The sequence below is a fragment of the Sciurus carolinensis genome, chromosome 1 (genome assembly GCF_902686445.1).
Source record: "Sciurus carolinensis chromosome 1, mSciCar1.2, whole genome shotgun sequence".
Taxonomy (NCBI): Eukaryota; Metazoa; Chordata; class Mammalia; order Rodentia; family Sciuridae; genus Sciurus; species Sciurus carolinensis.
Genome location: NC_062213.1, coordinates 109986310 through 110001295, shown reverse-complemented (window position 1 = coordinate 110001295; position 14986 = coordinate 109986310). Strand labels below are relative to the sequence as shown.

Here is a 14986-nt window from a genome sequence, read left to right as displayed (position 1 = left end):
TTATTAGAATAGCAGCTAGAGCCCAGTGACATACATCAATGGACATGAAGCCTCTTAGGAGACCACAGAGATCAGTATGACCAGGGGTCATTCTCTGAGCAGCTCCCAATGGTTGTTCTGCAGGTGAATGGACCCAATGTTGATAGAGTCTTTGATTTCTCCAGAGAAGATGAAAACCTGAATTTTTATGAGTCAACAATATTTGAGCTAGTATATGAGCCAGGAGTGAGTATGTATCATGAATCTCAAGAATATGATAAATATTTAAAAAGTCTAAAATTCACAAGGTAAAAAAAAAAAAGAACATGATGAATATGATACTGGATAACTGAGTCAATTTTTTAAAAATATAGCAACAGTATAAAGATAAGCAAAATAGGTCTGTAAGTCAGATGCTTTTATGATTCATCAGTTTTCTTTCTCTGATGCAGAGATTCTCAACCATATTCCCATCCTCTCAGAGATTGATGCTGCTAATCCACATGCACTTACACAAGGTACTGACCAGATATTAGTGTAATGTGTGACACAGGAAATGATAATGACTAGCGATCAAATCCCCACAACATCTATCTTCATTTCTAGTATGAAGAAACCAGGAAAGTCATTGTTTTAAAATCAGTAATTTGCTTGGATATAATGGAATAAAGACAATAAGTGGTACAGAATGCTTGGGGTGGGATATTTCACTGAAACTCTGGGAAATCCTTATGGACTGCACCCAACAGAGATGGTGTGTCCATTTGTTCATCCATCTTTGCCTTCCATTACATATTTAATAAACATTTCAACAAATATTCATTAGGCCTGTGCCAGGCCCTGATGGGCACTAAAAACTCAGTTCTCCTTTCAATGACCTTGTGGTCTAGTGAACAGATGGATCACAACCCCAGGGCTGATGTGTGTCTTTTTGGAGAAGTAGCATTAGGGGTGCAGTGAGGAAAACAAAAGGAGTTTTCTTGTCAAACAGACATGATATCCCATCACTGGGGCCAATTGAGTCTGACCTGTACCCTCCATTCCAGTGGCTACTATTAGTCTAATAAAGAGATGATAATTACACCTCCTGAGGCCAACACTGGGTCAGAAGTGGCAACAACTTGTACCATTGGGGAGAACACTCCTGGTGTGTTTAGTAACTCCAATGACAATGCTCTTACTTCTTTCCAATTCCTACCTGCATGCCCTAATTCTTGTTACTGGGTCTGTTTGGACATCTATTCCTGTTCTGCAACCATTAGCACACAGTTGGTTCTTAGGGTCTGGGGCCTAAGTCATGCCAGACTCCCTCTACTGTACAGCCTAAGACCACTCTCAGTCTTTTAAGGCCTTCTTAATCTGGAATGCCTGCCTCTCTCTACTTCTCAGACTCCCTATCCCACACTGCACCCCCTGCCACCAAAGATTTCACATCACTGAGTTTCCCTATTAAGTTTGTGCCCTTCCACTCACACTTCAGCCAAGGCCAGCTATTAATGCTCTATCTATCACAGAAGTCAAATTTCCTTGCAGATCTGAACCTCATTCATCTGCACCTGAGTAGGTTCTCTGGGCTCCTAATCTACTGCAGTGCTTGTGGCTGGATCTTAGACCTGACCTCTCCATATCAGCAAAAGTGACTGATGATGCTAAGAATGCCAAAATCTAACAATGGGTGCTCAAGAATGACCTCTGCTTAATTCAGACCATGCCAGAATTTGCAATTACAACTATGTGTGTGTAGCAAATGATGAATAATAAAATGCTGAATGAGGGTTATGTTGAAAATCAGCGTGTCGTGTCGCTCTGTTTGAGCAAATTCTCTCCCTTGAGTTCTTGCTGTCAAAGGGAATAATAAACACAACCAATGCTTTTTGTTACACACCCACCCAGATACTTGGAAAATATCCCTCCTTGGTGCTTAGCCTGTTCTCATGACATTTACAAATGTCTTTTACTTGGGAACTAAAGAAATTCCTAAAGCAGTGTGACTTTGCTTGTATTTAACAAGACTCATCTAAGATGAAAGAAATAACCAAAGCATTTGACCAAATCTTTCATGATATTCATGTGAATGAACTGGAGAAGTATGATTGAATAAAATCAGTTAGTTGAATATTATATGAATCCAAAGACTATGCTGTGGTTCAGGTAAGCTTGAAAGAGCCTTTCTAGTCAAATACCACATCTTTAAAGTAAAGGATTTCCAAACTGGGTAAAGATGATTGTTGTGCATGAAGGATTTTTAAATTTTTTATATTTAATGTTTTTTGAATGTGGACTAGAAAATATAATAAAGTGAAGCCATGCTTTCATACATCTTATTTTTATTCTTTTCATTCCAACATATGTAAACTTTTTCACATGAGATTTAAAAATTATAGAAAATGCTTCATTTATGAGCTCTTTTAGTGAATTATCCATGATTGATTTCTCTTTTTTTGACCCCAGAACCAATGAATTAAGTGGTCTGCCTTTGGATGAATGAACTGAAAAAAAAAAAAAAAAAGAAAGAAAAAAGAAAAAACACAACCAAGGAGGCACTAGTGGAAACCCAGTTAGTGTCAAAATTTCTGTGACAGACAAGTTGCAGAGATTGCAGAACCAGAAGCTAATTTAGCTTATGCACATAAAATACATTTTTTAATGCAACCTTCGTTACTTAGCTGAGAGCCTAGAGTAAAAATTTTAAGTTCAGAACTAAAATTCCTAATGTTTATAACTCAGTATCCCAAAGTGAAATCTTGACTGGAAACTGGCATCCCATCATCACAGGGAGAGATGAAATATATCTGTATTCACTGAAGAAATTTTCAACAATGACACTGACTGGGCACCCACCAGGATATTTGGGGATTAAATGTTTCATTTGAATTTTGATGATTCATTCCTTACACACTAAAGCTGCAGAACATCTTTTACAAGACAGGAGTGTTTCCACAATAAGGGGAGGACCACAATAAACATAACACTGATCACAAGACTGTAGGATCATGGATTGTTGTCTCTACCACCTAAGAACACAAGTCAGTTCTTCCTTTCCAGATATTCACTCCTTCCTCAGCCTTCTGAACTGTTCTTGTGCTGTGAACATGTAAATGAAGACAAGACTCCATAACTGACCCTTTTGGGTAAAGAATTTAACAAGCAAATATGTTTGGGGTTCCAAGTGACCTACTTACTAGACACTTAAAAAAAAAAAAAAAAGGAAGTCTTACAGGCTGTAGATGAAGTTCTTAAAACATATTTTAGTTAGCTCAAAACAGGCTAAAGCTTGCTTACCCTTTTCCAAAGCACAATTTCCTGTTCAAGGGATTCCAATGATTTGTTCAGTGTGACCCACAGATTGGAAATAAGCAGCTCTCGCCTTACATATGTTGATTCTCCTTAGATGCTCTAGAGCTTTCCAGAATGCATTAAAACACTTTATTTAGGTGGGATAGAAGTTCATTGGATTAGACAAATAGGAATGAAGGGAAGGAAGGGAGGATGAAAATAGGAATGACAGTAAAATGAATTGGACATAACTTTCCTATGTTCATATATGAATACATGACCAGTGAAACTCCACTATCATGTATAACCACAAGAATGGGATCCTAATTAGAATAAGTTATACTCCGTGTATGTAAGTCAAAATACACTCCATTATCATGTATACCAAAAAAGAACAAATTTTTGAAAATAATAAAAATAGCCTGGCACGTCATGCATGCCTGTAATCCCAGCAGTTTGGGAGGCTGAGGTAGGAGGATCATGAGTTCAAAGCCAGCTTCAGCAATTAGCAAGGCCCAAAGCAACTCAGCAAGACCCTGTCTCTAAACAAAATATGAAAAAGGGCTTGGGACGTGGCTCAGTGGTTAAGTGCCTCTAGGTTCAATCCCCAGTACAAAAATAAATAAATAAACAAACAAAAACATTTTGTCTCTTACTCAAATGCTTAGTAAATAGATTTTGGCATGTCTTTTTTCAGTTTTCATTTAGTTTGTAGACCCAAAGTTAAGCCAAACTACTAAAATACAAAGAAAATATAAGACATTGCACAGATCATCCAAATGCACCAATATCTTTTAAAAAATCAGAGACCTTAATTTTGAGGTCTAGATGTGGTAAGAACATTTTAGAGCCCTCTGAAGTTGAATCTGATTTTTAAAATACAGGGCTGGAACCTTCTGGGAAATTGAGGCAGCAAGCAGGACCTGCCCTTCATACCCCAATTCTTATGATCAAGTCAAAGATTTCAGACACGTTGCTCAGAGTAACAAACAGGCATGTTTATTGAAGGGGTAGGAAAGAGAAAAGGGACATTCTCCAGGAAGAGTGGGTCCTCTCAGAGAAGAGGGACAGTGTGCCTCTTCTGCTCTCATTTTATTGGGGAAGTTTCCATCATCTCTTGACTTTTGACATCAGACTTTCAGGTTACCACTACCAAGACAACTTTAGGTCACTTAGGCCCATGTTCACTGGTTCTACTTGGATTCTTAACTATAAATTCTTACAGATTGTACAGTCAGGAGGAATTGTCATTATCTCTGAGTTTCAGGAGCTGGTTTGTGAAAAAGGTCACAAAAGTGTCCCCCTTCAGGGTAACTTGGGTTCCTCTTATTGACATTATTTGGGGCCTGCATTTCTCCTGCAGCCAACTGGTAGTTTTCTAAGGAATATGACATATCCTGTCCACTTAAGCCAGACAGGGCTGCAGGTAAATTGCTTCTTGTAAAAGGAAGCATGTGGAGGACCAGCCCAGTGAGCTGGTCCTTTAGCCTCATTTTCCCGCTGTTGACATGTCTGTCCCCTAACACCTACATCTCCTGTCCTTTCTAACATACTGTCCTGAGGAAACATGGCTAGAGATCCAAAGCAATTAGCGCTTGGGTGTTTCTGATGCTGCAATGGGATTGTGAACCAGTAATGTTCCCTGAATCTAGTGAGATCCCTCCAGATTCAGCTCAATGTCTGATACCAACTGAATCTATAGGTAAACCTTCTCCAGTGTTGTTATGGTTCCAAATACTACTCAAGGAATGAACCTCTTAGACCTTGCCAGGGATCAACAGTGAAATACAGTGAATCAGGCTAATAATGGACTTCAGAGTAAGAATAATTAAGTTGGGAAATGGATTCACTTCCATGTTCAGAAATTTGTACCAGTGAAATTAAATGCAAGATGTGTATTTTTTTTTTTTTTTTTTTTTTTTTGAGAAAAAGGAAAAAAATTAGTTTTATTGCTTTTCTAGTAAAGGAGAAACATTGAGGACTCCTGTCCCGGAGTCTGTGACTCTGCCAATCAAGGGAGAACAGGTTTTTAAAGAATTGACTCAAAGGCTACACTTCCCTCCCCACAACCATGTACCTGACAGGGGTTAAAATTCAGTGGTTAATTTTGGAGATTTCTATTTCATGTGGTGGGTACTCTCAAGGACAAAGAAGTCATTCGAAGGCAACACCCCTTCCCCACCATCACCTTGTACCTGACTGGTGGCAATTCACTTGTTAATTTTGGAGATTTCTACTTCATGTGGTGGGTGTTCTCTAGGACAGATTACTCAGCCTAAAATGGGGAAGAAGGGTAATCTTGACCCCTTCCCAAGATCAGGGTGTTATATGTTTTAAAACAAAATTATTCCATTGCACTGTCATTAGTGAAGTCCATGCTCTCACTACTAAAACTACTCTCATGACAAAGACCTAGTGAATTGCCCCATGGGATATCACATTTGTGATTATTTTGAGGTCCCCTTCTATTTTGAACTATATTCTTTGCTCAGCATAACCTACACTGAAAATTGTGCTGGTCCCTCCTGTTACTTTGCTTATGTTTACATGTCTTGTGGCATCATCAACAGATGTGAATTACTCCTTATGTAACAAATCAGTATTTCTAATTCTCTCCCTGATGCTGGATTTCAAAATGGGCACAGATCCATCTGAAGCCAGATATTGTTCTTCTAAAACTGCTTTCCTTCTTTAGTGTCATTTTAACCAGTCAACACATACACACATTTCCCTGGAGTCTCATCTCTTTCACTTAGTTTTTTCCTCCACTATTCCTAAGCCCAAGAGGAAAAGAATCCTGCAAATATAATACCCATGTTATGTCCCTTCCTTACTTCCTCTAAGTAACCACAAAAATTAAGCTTTTATCTCTGAGAAGCAGAACTTAATTCCACTTAATCATCCTACTCCTCCCCAGGAAGTAATAGTTAAGAACAGTGGAAGAATGTATTCCTTCCCTGCCCCAACCCTGGGAGATCACTTGACTACAAATTCCCTTGAGAACAGAGTTCAGGATTAGCAAGGATGAAATACAGAAGCTTTACCTAGAAATATTTTGCCCATATTCAAACTCTCCCAGTTTCACATGATTATCCCTAAATTAAATTTGCAAAGTTCATACATAATTGATTATATTTTGTTTCAATATAAACAGTAATATATCTGTTATTTTAAATGGCAGTGGCCAGTTAAAACCAACCCGAGTAAAGAAACATTACCTTAAGTTCTAATTAACTATTTTGGGAACTAAGGAAGTATAGAAAAGATTGTAGGCTAAGACTGACACTGATAATTCACAGAAGTGAAATGTGTCTAAGTGCAGATAACACAAAAGCATCAAAAAAGACAGGCAAACAATGCCTAAACTCTTTATTTCACCCATCAGTATTCTAATTCTCTCCCTGATGCTGGATTTCAAAATCTTAGGAGTCTATCAATACAGTAGACACCCTATATCCAGAGAAAGGGCCCAGAGACAGAGGGTCAGTTCTCAGGCTATTTTGGGATAGCAAAAGTGACAAATATTTCTGTTAATAGTCTGTGTCAGTTTTCTAACTTCACTGAAATGCTTTAAGCTCTCACCACCCCTAAACTTTGCTCTGTGAAGCTATGCCAGAAAAAAAGTTATCTTTCATACATACAAAGCCTTAGGGGTCAGGGGGGCATCACACAGGCACTAGCCAAACTTTTTATTCAGCCAGAAAAAAATGGATTTCGATTCAGTTTAGGCAAGGAACTGTGCAAAACTGTGGTTAGTGTATCCTACCTCTATGTCAAAGTAGCTGGGCTGGATTTTTGTGAATGGAAGCACTTCCTGTGATAATGGTAAATCAAGCTATATTTGAAAAATTAAAAGTTGTACCCATCTTTATGAGTAGCTAGAGTTTCTTCCAAGAACCCAGGGATGCCTACATCCCATACCCCATTCAGACATGGCCAATTCTTTGTAGAAAACTACATGGGAAGCATAAAACCTTTTTGTCAATTTTTGGGGAGAGAGCAAGGTGCTTGAGAAAGATGGAGGACAATTCTTTTTGGTTTCCTCAAAAACTACAGATCTTCATATACAGTGAGGTACACACACATATCCATTTTCGAGAAAGTTTTTCCTCCCTGTAACTAGAGGATACCAAAATTTAGCCTCCCTCACACTGAGAAACGATGTCTATTAACTGCACAGATCTAGTGTATCAAAGTCCAAGGCTCCTCTGTTGTCTCAAAAATTGAGGGGTCAGGGGCAAAGGAGTGGATTCTCATGAGGGGTTTACTTTCTTTCTTAAATCCAATCTACTCAGCAACACTCTCAGGTCCAGGGGCTGGGAGAGGTTCTGTGGGCACAATATGGTGAATAACCTGATGGTCCCAGCCCACTGTGGTGAGAAGGGAGTGATTGAGCGGAGACCAAGTAGCATCTCTCACAAAATCTCTATGGGTTCGGCTTCTAAACCTAGAACAGAGAAAAGGGGAGAAAAAATGTTTGCATATGGCTGAGACAAGAAGAAAAAGCAGACCTGAAGAAGAAAGAGAACCCAACACCCGGGGAACATTTTTTGATGTATTAGATACATTTCACCATCTCTATGGCCTCATCATCAGGAGAGCAGTGTAGCTATCCACAGTGGATGTCATCAGTCATCCAATCCAGTCCTCTATTTTCATAGATGAAGAAATGGTGGATAGAACGAGGTAGTGATGTAGGCCAGCGTTAGGCAGCAAATCACGGCAAAGAGGGAAGTACAACTCAGATCATCCGTCCAGTGCCTTTTACCCTAGAGCAGGATGCATTTCATATCCATGTTCTCCACGTGAAAAGGGTAGACTGCTCCGTTGTGTGAGAGGGCTGGAATGCTACTTAGAAATTCCACCCACCACCCGCAGTCCTCTACCAGGGACACAGCTGGTTGTGAATCAGCCCCAGGACTAGGGAGGTGGTCTACAGTGTGCCTGCTCCAGCACCCAGTCCCCTTGGATCAGTAGGAGAAATATCCCTCCAAAGAGGCAATGTACTTTCCTGAAGAGAAAAAGGCCCTGCTTGCCCACTGCATCCCCTCCCTGATATGAATGAAGCACTCCTCTTCACACTTACACCTCAGAAAGGCTCGAATCCAGAACAGCAAGTGAGCAGTCTTCACTGAGAGAGGCCAGGAAGGGAACACTAGCAGAGGGCACAAAAGGTAAAGTCCATGACTTTAAGACAAAGGCCCAAATGGGCAGGTCCCAACCCATTTTAAACTGACCCAGAGGAGAAGGCAGCCTGTTCCCCACTTTTGGTTAAGATCTGGCTACCAAATTCCAGGGAAAGATAAGGGAAATGGAGCAAAGCCAAGGTTCACAATCATCCTTTCAATGAACCATCCCACCTGGTCCCTCTACTGCTTTAGCAAGAACCCAGGAACACAGGTTTTTTCAACCAACTGTCCTAGAACCCCACAATATTAATCATTTTGGGTGTTGAGCAAGAATGAGACCACATTTTGGCCATTTTCAGACAGACTGTACAACCCAAATAAGGAATCCACAGTCTCAAGAGATCTTTGATACTTGGAAACCTCAGGTACAGCATAGCCTGCTTTATGGAACAATCAAATCATTTAATGCTTTGCCAACATATGCATCCCCCTACCCCCGTCACCAGCCCATTCACATCCACCCAATCTCTGATGACAAAGAAAAGTACCTGTGTGCAGAAAACACCAGCCTAGTGACACACTGGGAGTGCACAGCTGAGCTGAGGGCACAGCTTGCATTCTTGGTGTCCACAAGGGAAACAGTTCCATTCTCATCACCTATACAAGAGAGCACGTCACGGTGATTAAAAGCATGGGCTTTGGTGTGAGGCAGAGCTAGATCTGAATCCTACTTTCTTAAGCTTGAACAAGTTAACCACTTTGAGCATTGGCTTTCTCTTTTGCAAAGTGGAAATATTGAGTGATCATGAAAATTAAGATGAAGTAGTTATGATTTTAATCAAATTGTTACAATACACAAGCCTCCACACATCACAGCACTATACTCACCCACAGTAAAACAGAATACTCTATCTAGCAATCCACTCTCTTTGTGGCAAATTTCTAGCCATGCCCAGAACAGGGGAGCCAGAATAATCAAGAATTCAATCAACTGGGGGGAAAAACCATTGTCTCCAAAGTTACTAAAATGAGCACAATTCATCTAGTGCCCAAAGAGTCAATGACATCGAGGAGCAAGAGTATGTGCAGTGTGGATTAGTTCTTCCTCATCCTCCCCTTCTCAGAGTCAATATGCAATCTGACATGCTGCCTTACCAAAGACAAAGACTTCACTTTGTTGAGGATGCCAAGCCAGGGAGGTAGGAAGGTAGCCAGAGGCATTGCAGCCTGCAAAGAAGAAAAGGGAGGTTTGGAACAGAACTCAGAACTCAGAAGAAGTAATTTCTCAAATGCAGTCAACTTTAAATCTTAGGAGCACCATTTTTCATTTTCCAAAACACTCTGGCAGTCGTGTCCTCATCCTTGAGTCTAATAACCTATATTTATCCATCAGTTTTCTACTCTTTGTGGGCATGAGTTACAGGCAAGTTTCAAGCACAATACATAAAATAACAATTCTAGCCCCTTTGCTCAGCTTTACAGAGTAACCAGACCTTCTTGGTACTCATTGCACAGAATGGAGTTAGTAGAGCCTCAGCAGGAAAGGAGATTATATCACTTATACTGCTGTGACTGATCACCTGGGAACTCTGATTTCATTCTGGCAAAAAAAAAAAAAAAAAAAAAAAGCCTCTTCCAGGTAGCTTCATAGTCCCAGGCTCCCACTATTGGCTCTCAGACTCACCGATCTGTGATGCTGGCTTGGGACAGCGGGTATCCCACAGTAAAATTCTATTATCCTAGGAGGAGAAATAGAAAAAAGCTTCACAATCCAAAGAAGCAGCTGTTGGCCAAGTTGTGGTTGGGGAAAAGAGATTATGTCTCACCTCACTGCAGGAAAGAAACATGGAGTCCTTGTGGGGTGAGGCAGCAACACAGGTGACCTGTCCAGCATGAGCTATAAAGGACAGAGAGGACATGACAAAGAAACAGGGAACATTATGAGGCAAGCCTAGATAAAATAAAGGGGCAGTAGGGTGTGAGAAATAGGCCTGGTTTCATGATCCAATTGAACAAATTTTGTGGGAGTTTATGGATTAGACAAATCTAAGAGGAAAGGTTGATAGAATTATAAACCCAAAATGGCTTGAGAAAAAAGAGAATTAGGTAAGAGGATGAAGAAATCAGAGGTTTGGTAAGAACAGCAAAGGCATATGCAATTAGGATCTCATAAATGCAGGAGCTAAATAATTCTAGGAAAGCAGTTTTCATATTGGAGTACACATACCTCAAATAATATACAAAAACTTTCAAAGGAGTTGTGGACACTAAGAGTTTTAAGCAAATCAATTTCTCCAGTGTTCTCTGTCCTAAAATTGAACTGTCTGTACACAATCACCCTTCAACCATTTTATAAAGGAACATAAATATACCTCTTGCCCAGCTCAAATCTTCCCATGGTACAATGCTCAGGTGTATAAAAATCTAAAAGTCCCAAACTAGGGTCAAAAGGAGCTTTTCCCTAAGAGCCAAAGAGCAAAAGAAAGAGGATCTAGGTAAAACTCAGTAAAGACGACTGATCTTGTTTCAGTCACATCACAGTTTGTAACTTATCTCTCTGTTTCTAATAATAAGAAATGAAAAATAGATAGTTGTCATAAGGACACATCTACCAAGTTTCTCTATTTACAAATGAAATCAGATTTTTTCTGATAGAAAATATCTAATTTGGCCAACTGCTTTAACAATGCAGATTGGTTTTTGCCATTAGGCTGTAGACATTTTACATAAATGGGTTTACTCTACAAATTCAAAATTTTGACAAATGCATGCTTGGAATAAGCATACAATAAATCATATGCCAGAAATTATCTTCTTTGCAACTACCTAAACTTAAATTTTCTAGATATCAATTTAAAATATAAAAGGAAGTGTGGCTTTTAATCTTAGGAGGTCTACATGCAAAAAATTTTCAAATCACTGCTGCTTGTTGATTAGAGGATGTAGAAACCACCATCTCTAAAGTCATTTAACCAGAATTTCCAAGGTAGTCTGAATGAATCCTTGTCTTAAGGATTAAACTATCTTCCATAGTTATTTCCTAGCCCTAGAACTCATGGAAAGACAACAGGATAGTTAAGTTAGAAAAGGAATATATTGCTCACTTGAAAAAAGCAAAGCTCTCAGACAAACAACACAGCAGTATATAGGACATGAAGAATATATGGTTCTTCTACTTCCAAAGACTTGGAATTCACTGGGGAAATAAGATATAAACACAAAGAACTGATGAAGAAGACTAAATGGGGAGTGTGTCCTCAAAAAGTCAGCATTAACCAGGATCATGCCATATGTTCCAGAAACAAAAAGCAAGCTGGGTGTGGTGGCACAGGCCTGTAATTCCAGTGGCTCAGGAGGCTGAGGCAGCAGGATCAGGATTCCAAATTCAAGGCTAGCCTCAGCAAATTAGCAAGGCCCAAAGGAACTTGGTAAGACCCTGTCTTGAAATATTAAAAAAAAAAAAAAAAAAAAAGGGCTGTGGATGTGGTTCAGTGATTTAGCACCCCAGGTTTAATCCCTGGTACAAAAAAAAAAAAAAAAAAAAAGCAAGTACAGGAGACTTTGGGCACTAACATTTTAATATTATTATTTGACTACAAGAAGAACAGGACATGTATGAGTTTGTGATTTTATTTTGGCCCACTCAGAAATCAGAAAGGGAAGAGAAAGGAATTAAGCCATTGAAGAACCACTATGATTAACCAGCATCTAAATTCATAGTCACACATATATTAAAGCCCTAGTCCTTATCTTCATAAAGATTGGCTACTCAAACAAAGTCAACTGCTGGCAGTGTTAATGAAGAGGAACATTAAAGAAAGTGATGATACATTCCAGAAAAATGAACTATTTATGGTCATGAATATTCAAAAATTCAATATTCAAAATTCTCAGGGCTTATCCCATGAGAATGAAGTTATTGTAGTATTCTGGACGGAGAAATGACAGCAAAAGGGACTGAATGCCCTAACAAGAAAATGGGATTTTAATCTGCAAGAAAACAATGATGGATCAAAGAGCCAAAGATTATAGATGGAGAGATGAATACCACCACCTGTAGGAGGCAAAGCCTGAAACTGAATGGAGGATAAGAAATGGATAAGAAGGTAATTGATCAAATTGAAAAAGACTCAAAAGACCGTGGTGACCAACTGATAGTGGGAAAGTAGGAGGAGTAAAAGAAGACTGAGTGTGAACCTTAGATAGTCATATAGTAAAAGACAATCAAGAGAAATAAGGTAACTGAGAAAAGGGCAAGGGGTAGGTACTGGAGCCTGACTATAATTTTAGGGAAAAAACTACCTGGCAGGAAAACAAAAAACATCCTAATATCTAAGCAAAGTACAAAGAACCCAAATGAGAGAATAAAAACAAGACAGTTAAGACCGGGCAAGGAAGCAATATGTACCTCGATATGAATTCAATACCATCTGCTGAGCAAGGTCCCAAATCTTGATGCTAAAAAGCAAAAAGAAACAGAAACCAGACATTTAACCTTGACATATACTATCAACACAAAAATGTTTTCAAATAAGAACTTCCTTTAACCAACATGTCCCATGTCTTTGCCTCTTGGATTCCTGACATAGTCTATTTACAACAAATTACCAAACCTCTAAGGAGATCTTATAGACATGCTATAAATTAATGATTGGGTTCTTACAAAGAGCCTCAAACATTATTTAATAAGATTAAAAGGATGCTAAAGACACCCAAAGAAAGCTTAAGAGACAGGAGAACTGGGACCCACCAGAAGTCTTTGCTACCACTGACAGCTTGGGTGCCAGAGCTGAGGACACTGACTGTAGACACAATGTCATCATGCTCATACTTGCAGAACTTGCTGACAATAAGTGTCTCATTCTCATCCAGTTCCCACAATTCAACGGCACCTGTTGGGGATGGAGTGGGGTGAGATGAAGGGGTGAGGGATACATGAGCTTGGATAATACAAAGACAGCAATTCACTTCTAGGACTCAAGCAGCCATTGTCACTAAACTAACAAAGAAAGTTATTCCCATAACAGCAAAGTTCATATCAAGGATTTAGCTATCCAGCTTCAAGGTCATTTGGTTTTATCCTGCCTTTCTGTTTTGCTAATGTGGGAAAAGCTGCTAGGAAAAGGCAGGGAATGCTGAAATCGCCTGTAAAATCCATTCTTCTGCTTCCAGTGAGAGCACACTGGAAAATGGGTTCCCAGGGAACAAAGGTGAAGTCTACATAATTGTCTACACAGGCCACAAATGTTAACCTTCCCAATTAACCGGACACTGATATTTGCTGAACTACTTCAATAAATGTCTTGTAGTCTTTAGTTCAACTGTCAGAGATGCTCAATCTTTATTGTCATACTTTTCCACTTGCATTGCAACAATGCTTGTCAACTTCTAAATTTGGCGTTAAAATGCCAAACCCTCCACTGCTGAGCCTGACGTTCAAAACAAAACAAAAAATAAAAAATTAATTAATTAATTAATTAAGAGCAGAATGAAGATAAGTAAAAAGAAAAAGGGAAGAAATGGGAAGACAGTACACTCTGCTTTAGCATCATCTTCACAATCAAGATTATTCTTGGTCTGGGCTGCAGAGGTAAGAGAGATTACAAACTATTTCTTAATTTTGTTACGGATTTTTCTAGGAACTCCCATCAGGCAATTTTATAACTGGGAAAACATACATTTCACCTACATTAGAGTTCGCATTTGGGACATCACTCTCAGCTCCCCAAGCACTGAGTATGGGGCATCAAAGATTGAGCCTAGCGGGCTCTGTACCCCAAGCCTACATTCCATCTGGGCGGGGCGTGGTAGGGTACATGAAGGAAATGACCTCACCTGAATCAGAAGCCACCAGGATACCTCTGTCCCCCACCCAAGTGAGGTCGGCCACTCCGGCCTCCGTCTGGACTCCAGCGGAGCAGAAGCCTTCGTTGGGGGCAGCACATGGGTCCTTGAACAGCCACAGGGAGCCAGCCCAGCAGCGACCACTCAGGCTGGAGGCCCCGAGCAGAAGAGCCCCATCTATGGGGGGTACAAGCTGTCAGCGTGACAGGGGTGGATGGGCTCGTCTCCATGGTGACCGCACCGAACAGCACGCGGGCCGGGTCTGGATCTGAGCTTGGGTAGGTAGGGCGGGGTTGGGACAGTTCGAAGGCGCGAGGCAGGGATCAGGATAGCACGTGGGGCGGGGCGGGTTGGGAGGGTCAGTCCGGGGCGAGGGAGCTCCCAGGCCCGGGATCTCGGCTCACCAGACCGGTACCGCGCAGCCTCCAACTGTCGTTCCATACAGGCGGGCGCATTAGGGGGAAGGTTCCACTCCCGGGCAGCCGGGGGTACTAGGGGGGGCGGCGTTTCCTTTCGCATCTCCACGGTTCCAAATCCAACCTAAACCCAAACTGTACGTCTGTGCGATTCAGTTAGAGCAGCAATACACACGTGGTGCGCCTCTGGGCCTCCGCCCCTCTGGAAGCTACAGCAACACTTCTCGCGAGAACTGCTTCTATGCTTCCATCCCGCCTTCCGTCGGCTACCCTTCAGCAACAAGTTCTGAGTTTTGTGCCTCTTCTCGCGAGGAAAAAAAAAAAAATCGCCAGACGAAAGCA

The 14986-nt window shown here is 40.6% G+C and overlaps 1 protein-coding gene across 1 annotated transcript; it reads right to left on the bottom strand.

Annotated features, from left to right (window-relative positions):
- Positions 1–4232: 4232 nt before the first annotated feature.
- Positions 4233–14900, bottom strand: Wdr77 (WD repeat domain 77). The gene is made up of 10 exons (XM_047551852.1): positions 14633–14900; positions 14220–14405; positions 13135–13276; positions 12793–12842; positions 10211–10281; positions 10069–10123; positions 9540–9611; positions 8933–9041; positions 8342–8410; positions 4233–7702 (listed from the first exon to the last, which is right to left on the bottom strand). Exons 1-10 carry the CDS (start codon positions 14745–14747, stop codon positions 7543–7545), a joined length of 1029 nt encoding a protein of 342 aa, XP_047407808.1. The 5' UTR covers positions 14748–14900; the 3' UTR covers positions 4233–7542.
- Between the last annotated feature and the right edge of the window lie 86 nt (positions 14901–14986).

What these genes read in the sequence shown, in the direction of transcription:
- Wdr77 (XM_047551852.1), bottom strand. Translation starts at nt 14,747, where the DNA reads ATGCGAAAGGAAACGCCGCCCCCCCTAGTACCCCCGGCTGCCCGGGAG. An exon ending in AGTGGTAGCAAAGACTTCTG is followed by an intron (nt 12,843 to 13,134) that starts GTGGGTCCCAGT and finishes TTTGCTTTTTAG; the next exon opens with CATCAAGATTTGGGACCTTG. An exon ending in CAAGCCAGCATCACAGATCG is followed by an intron (nt 9,612 to 10,068) that starts GTGAGTCTGAGA and finishes TCTTCTTTGCAG; the next exon opens with GCTGCAATGCCTCTGGCTAC.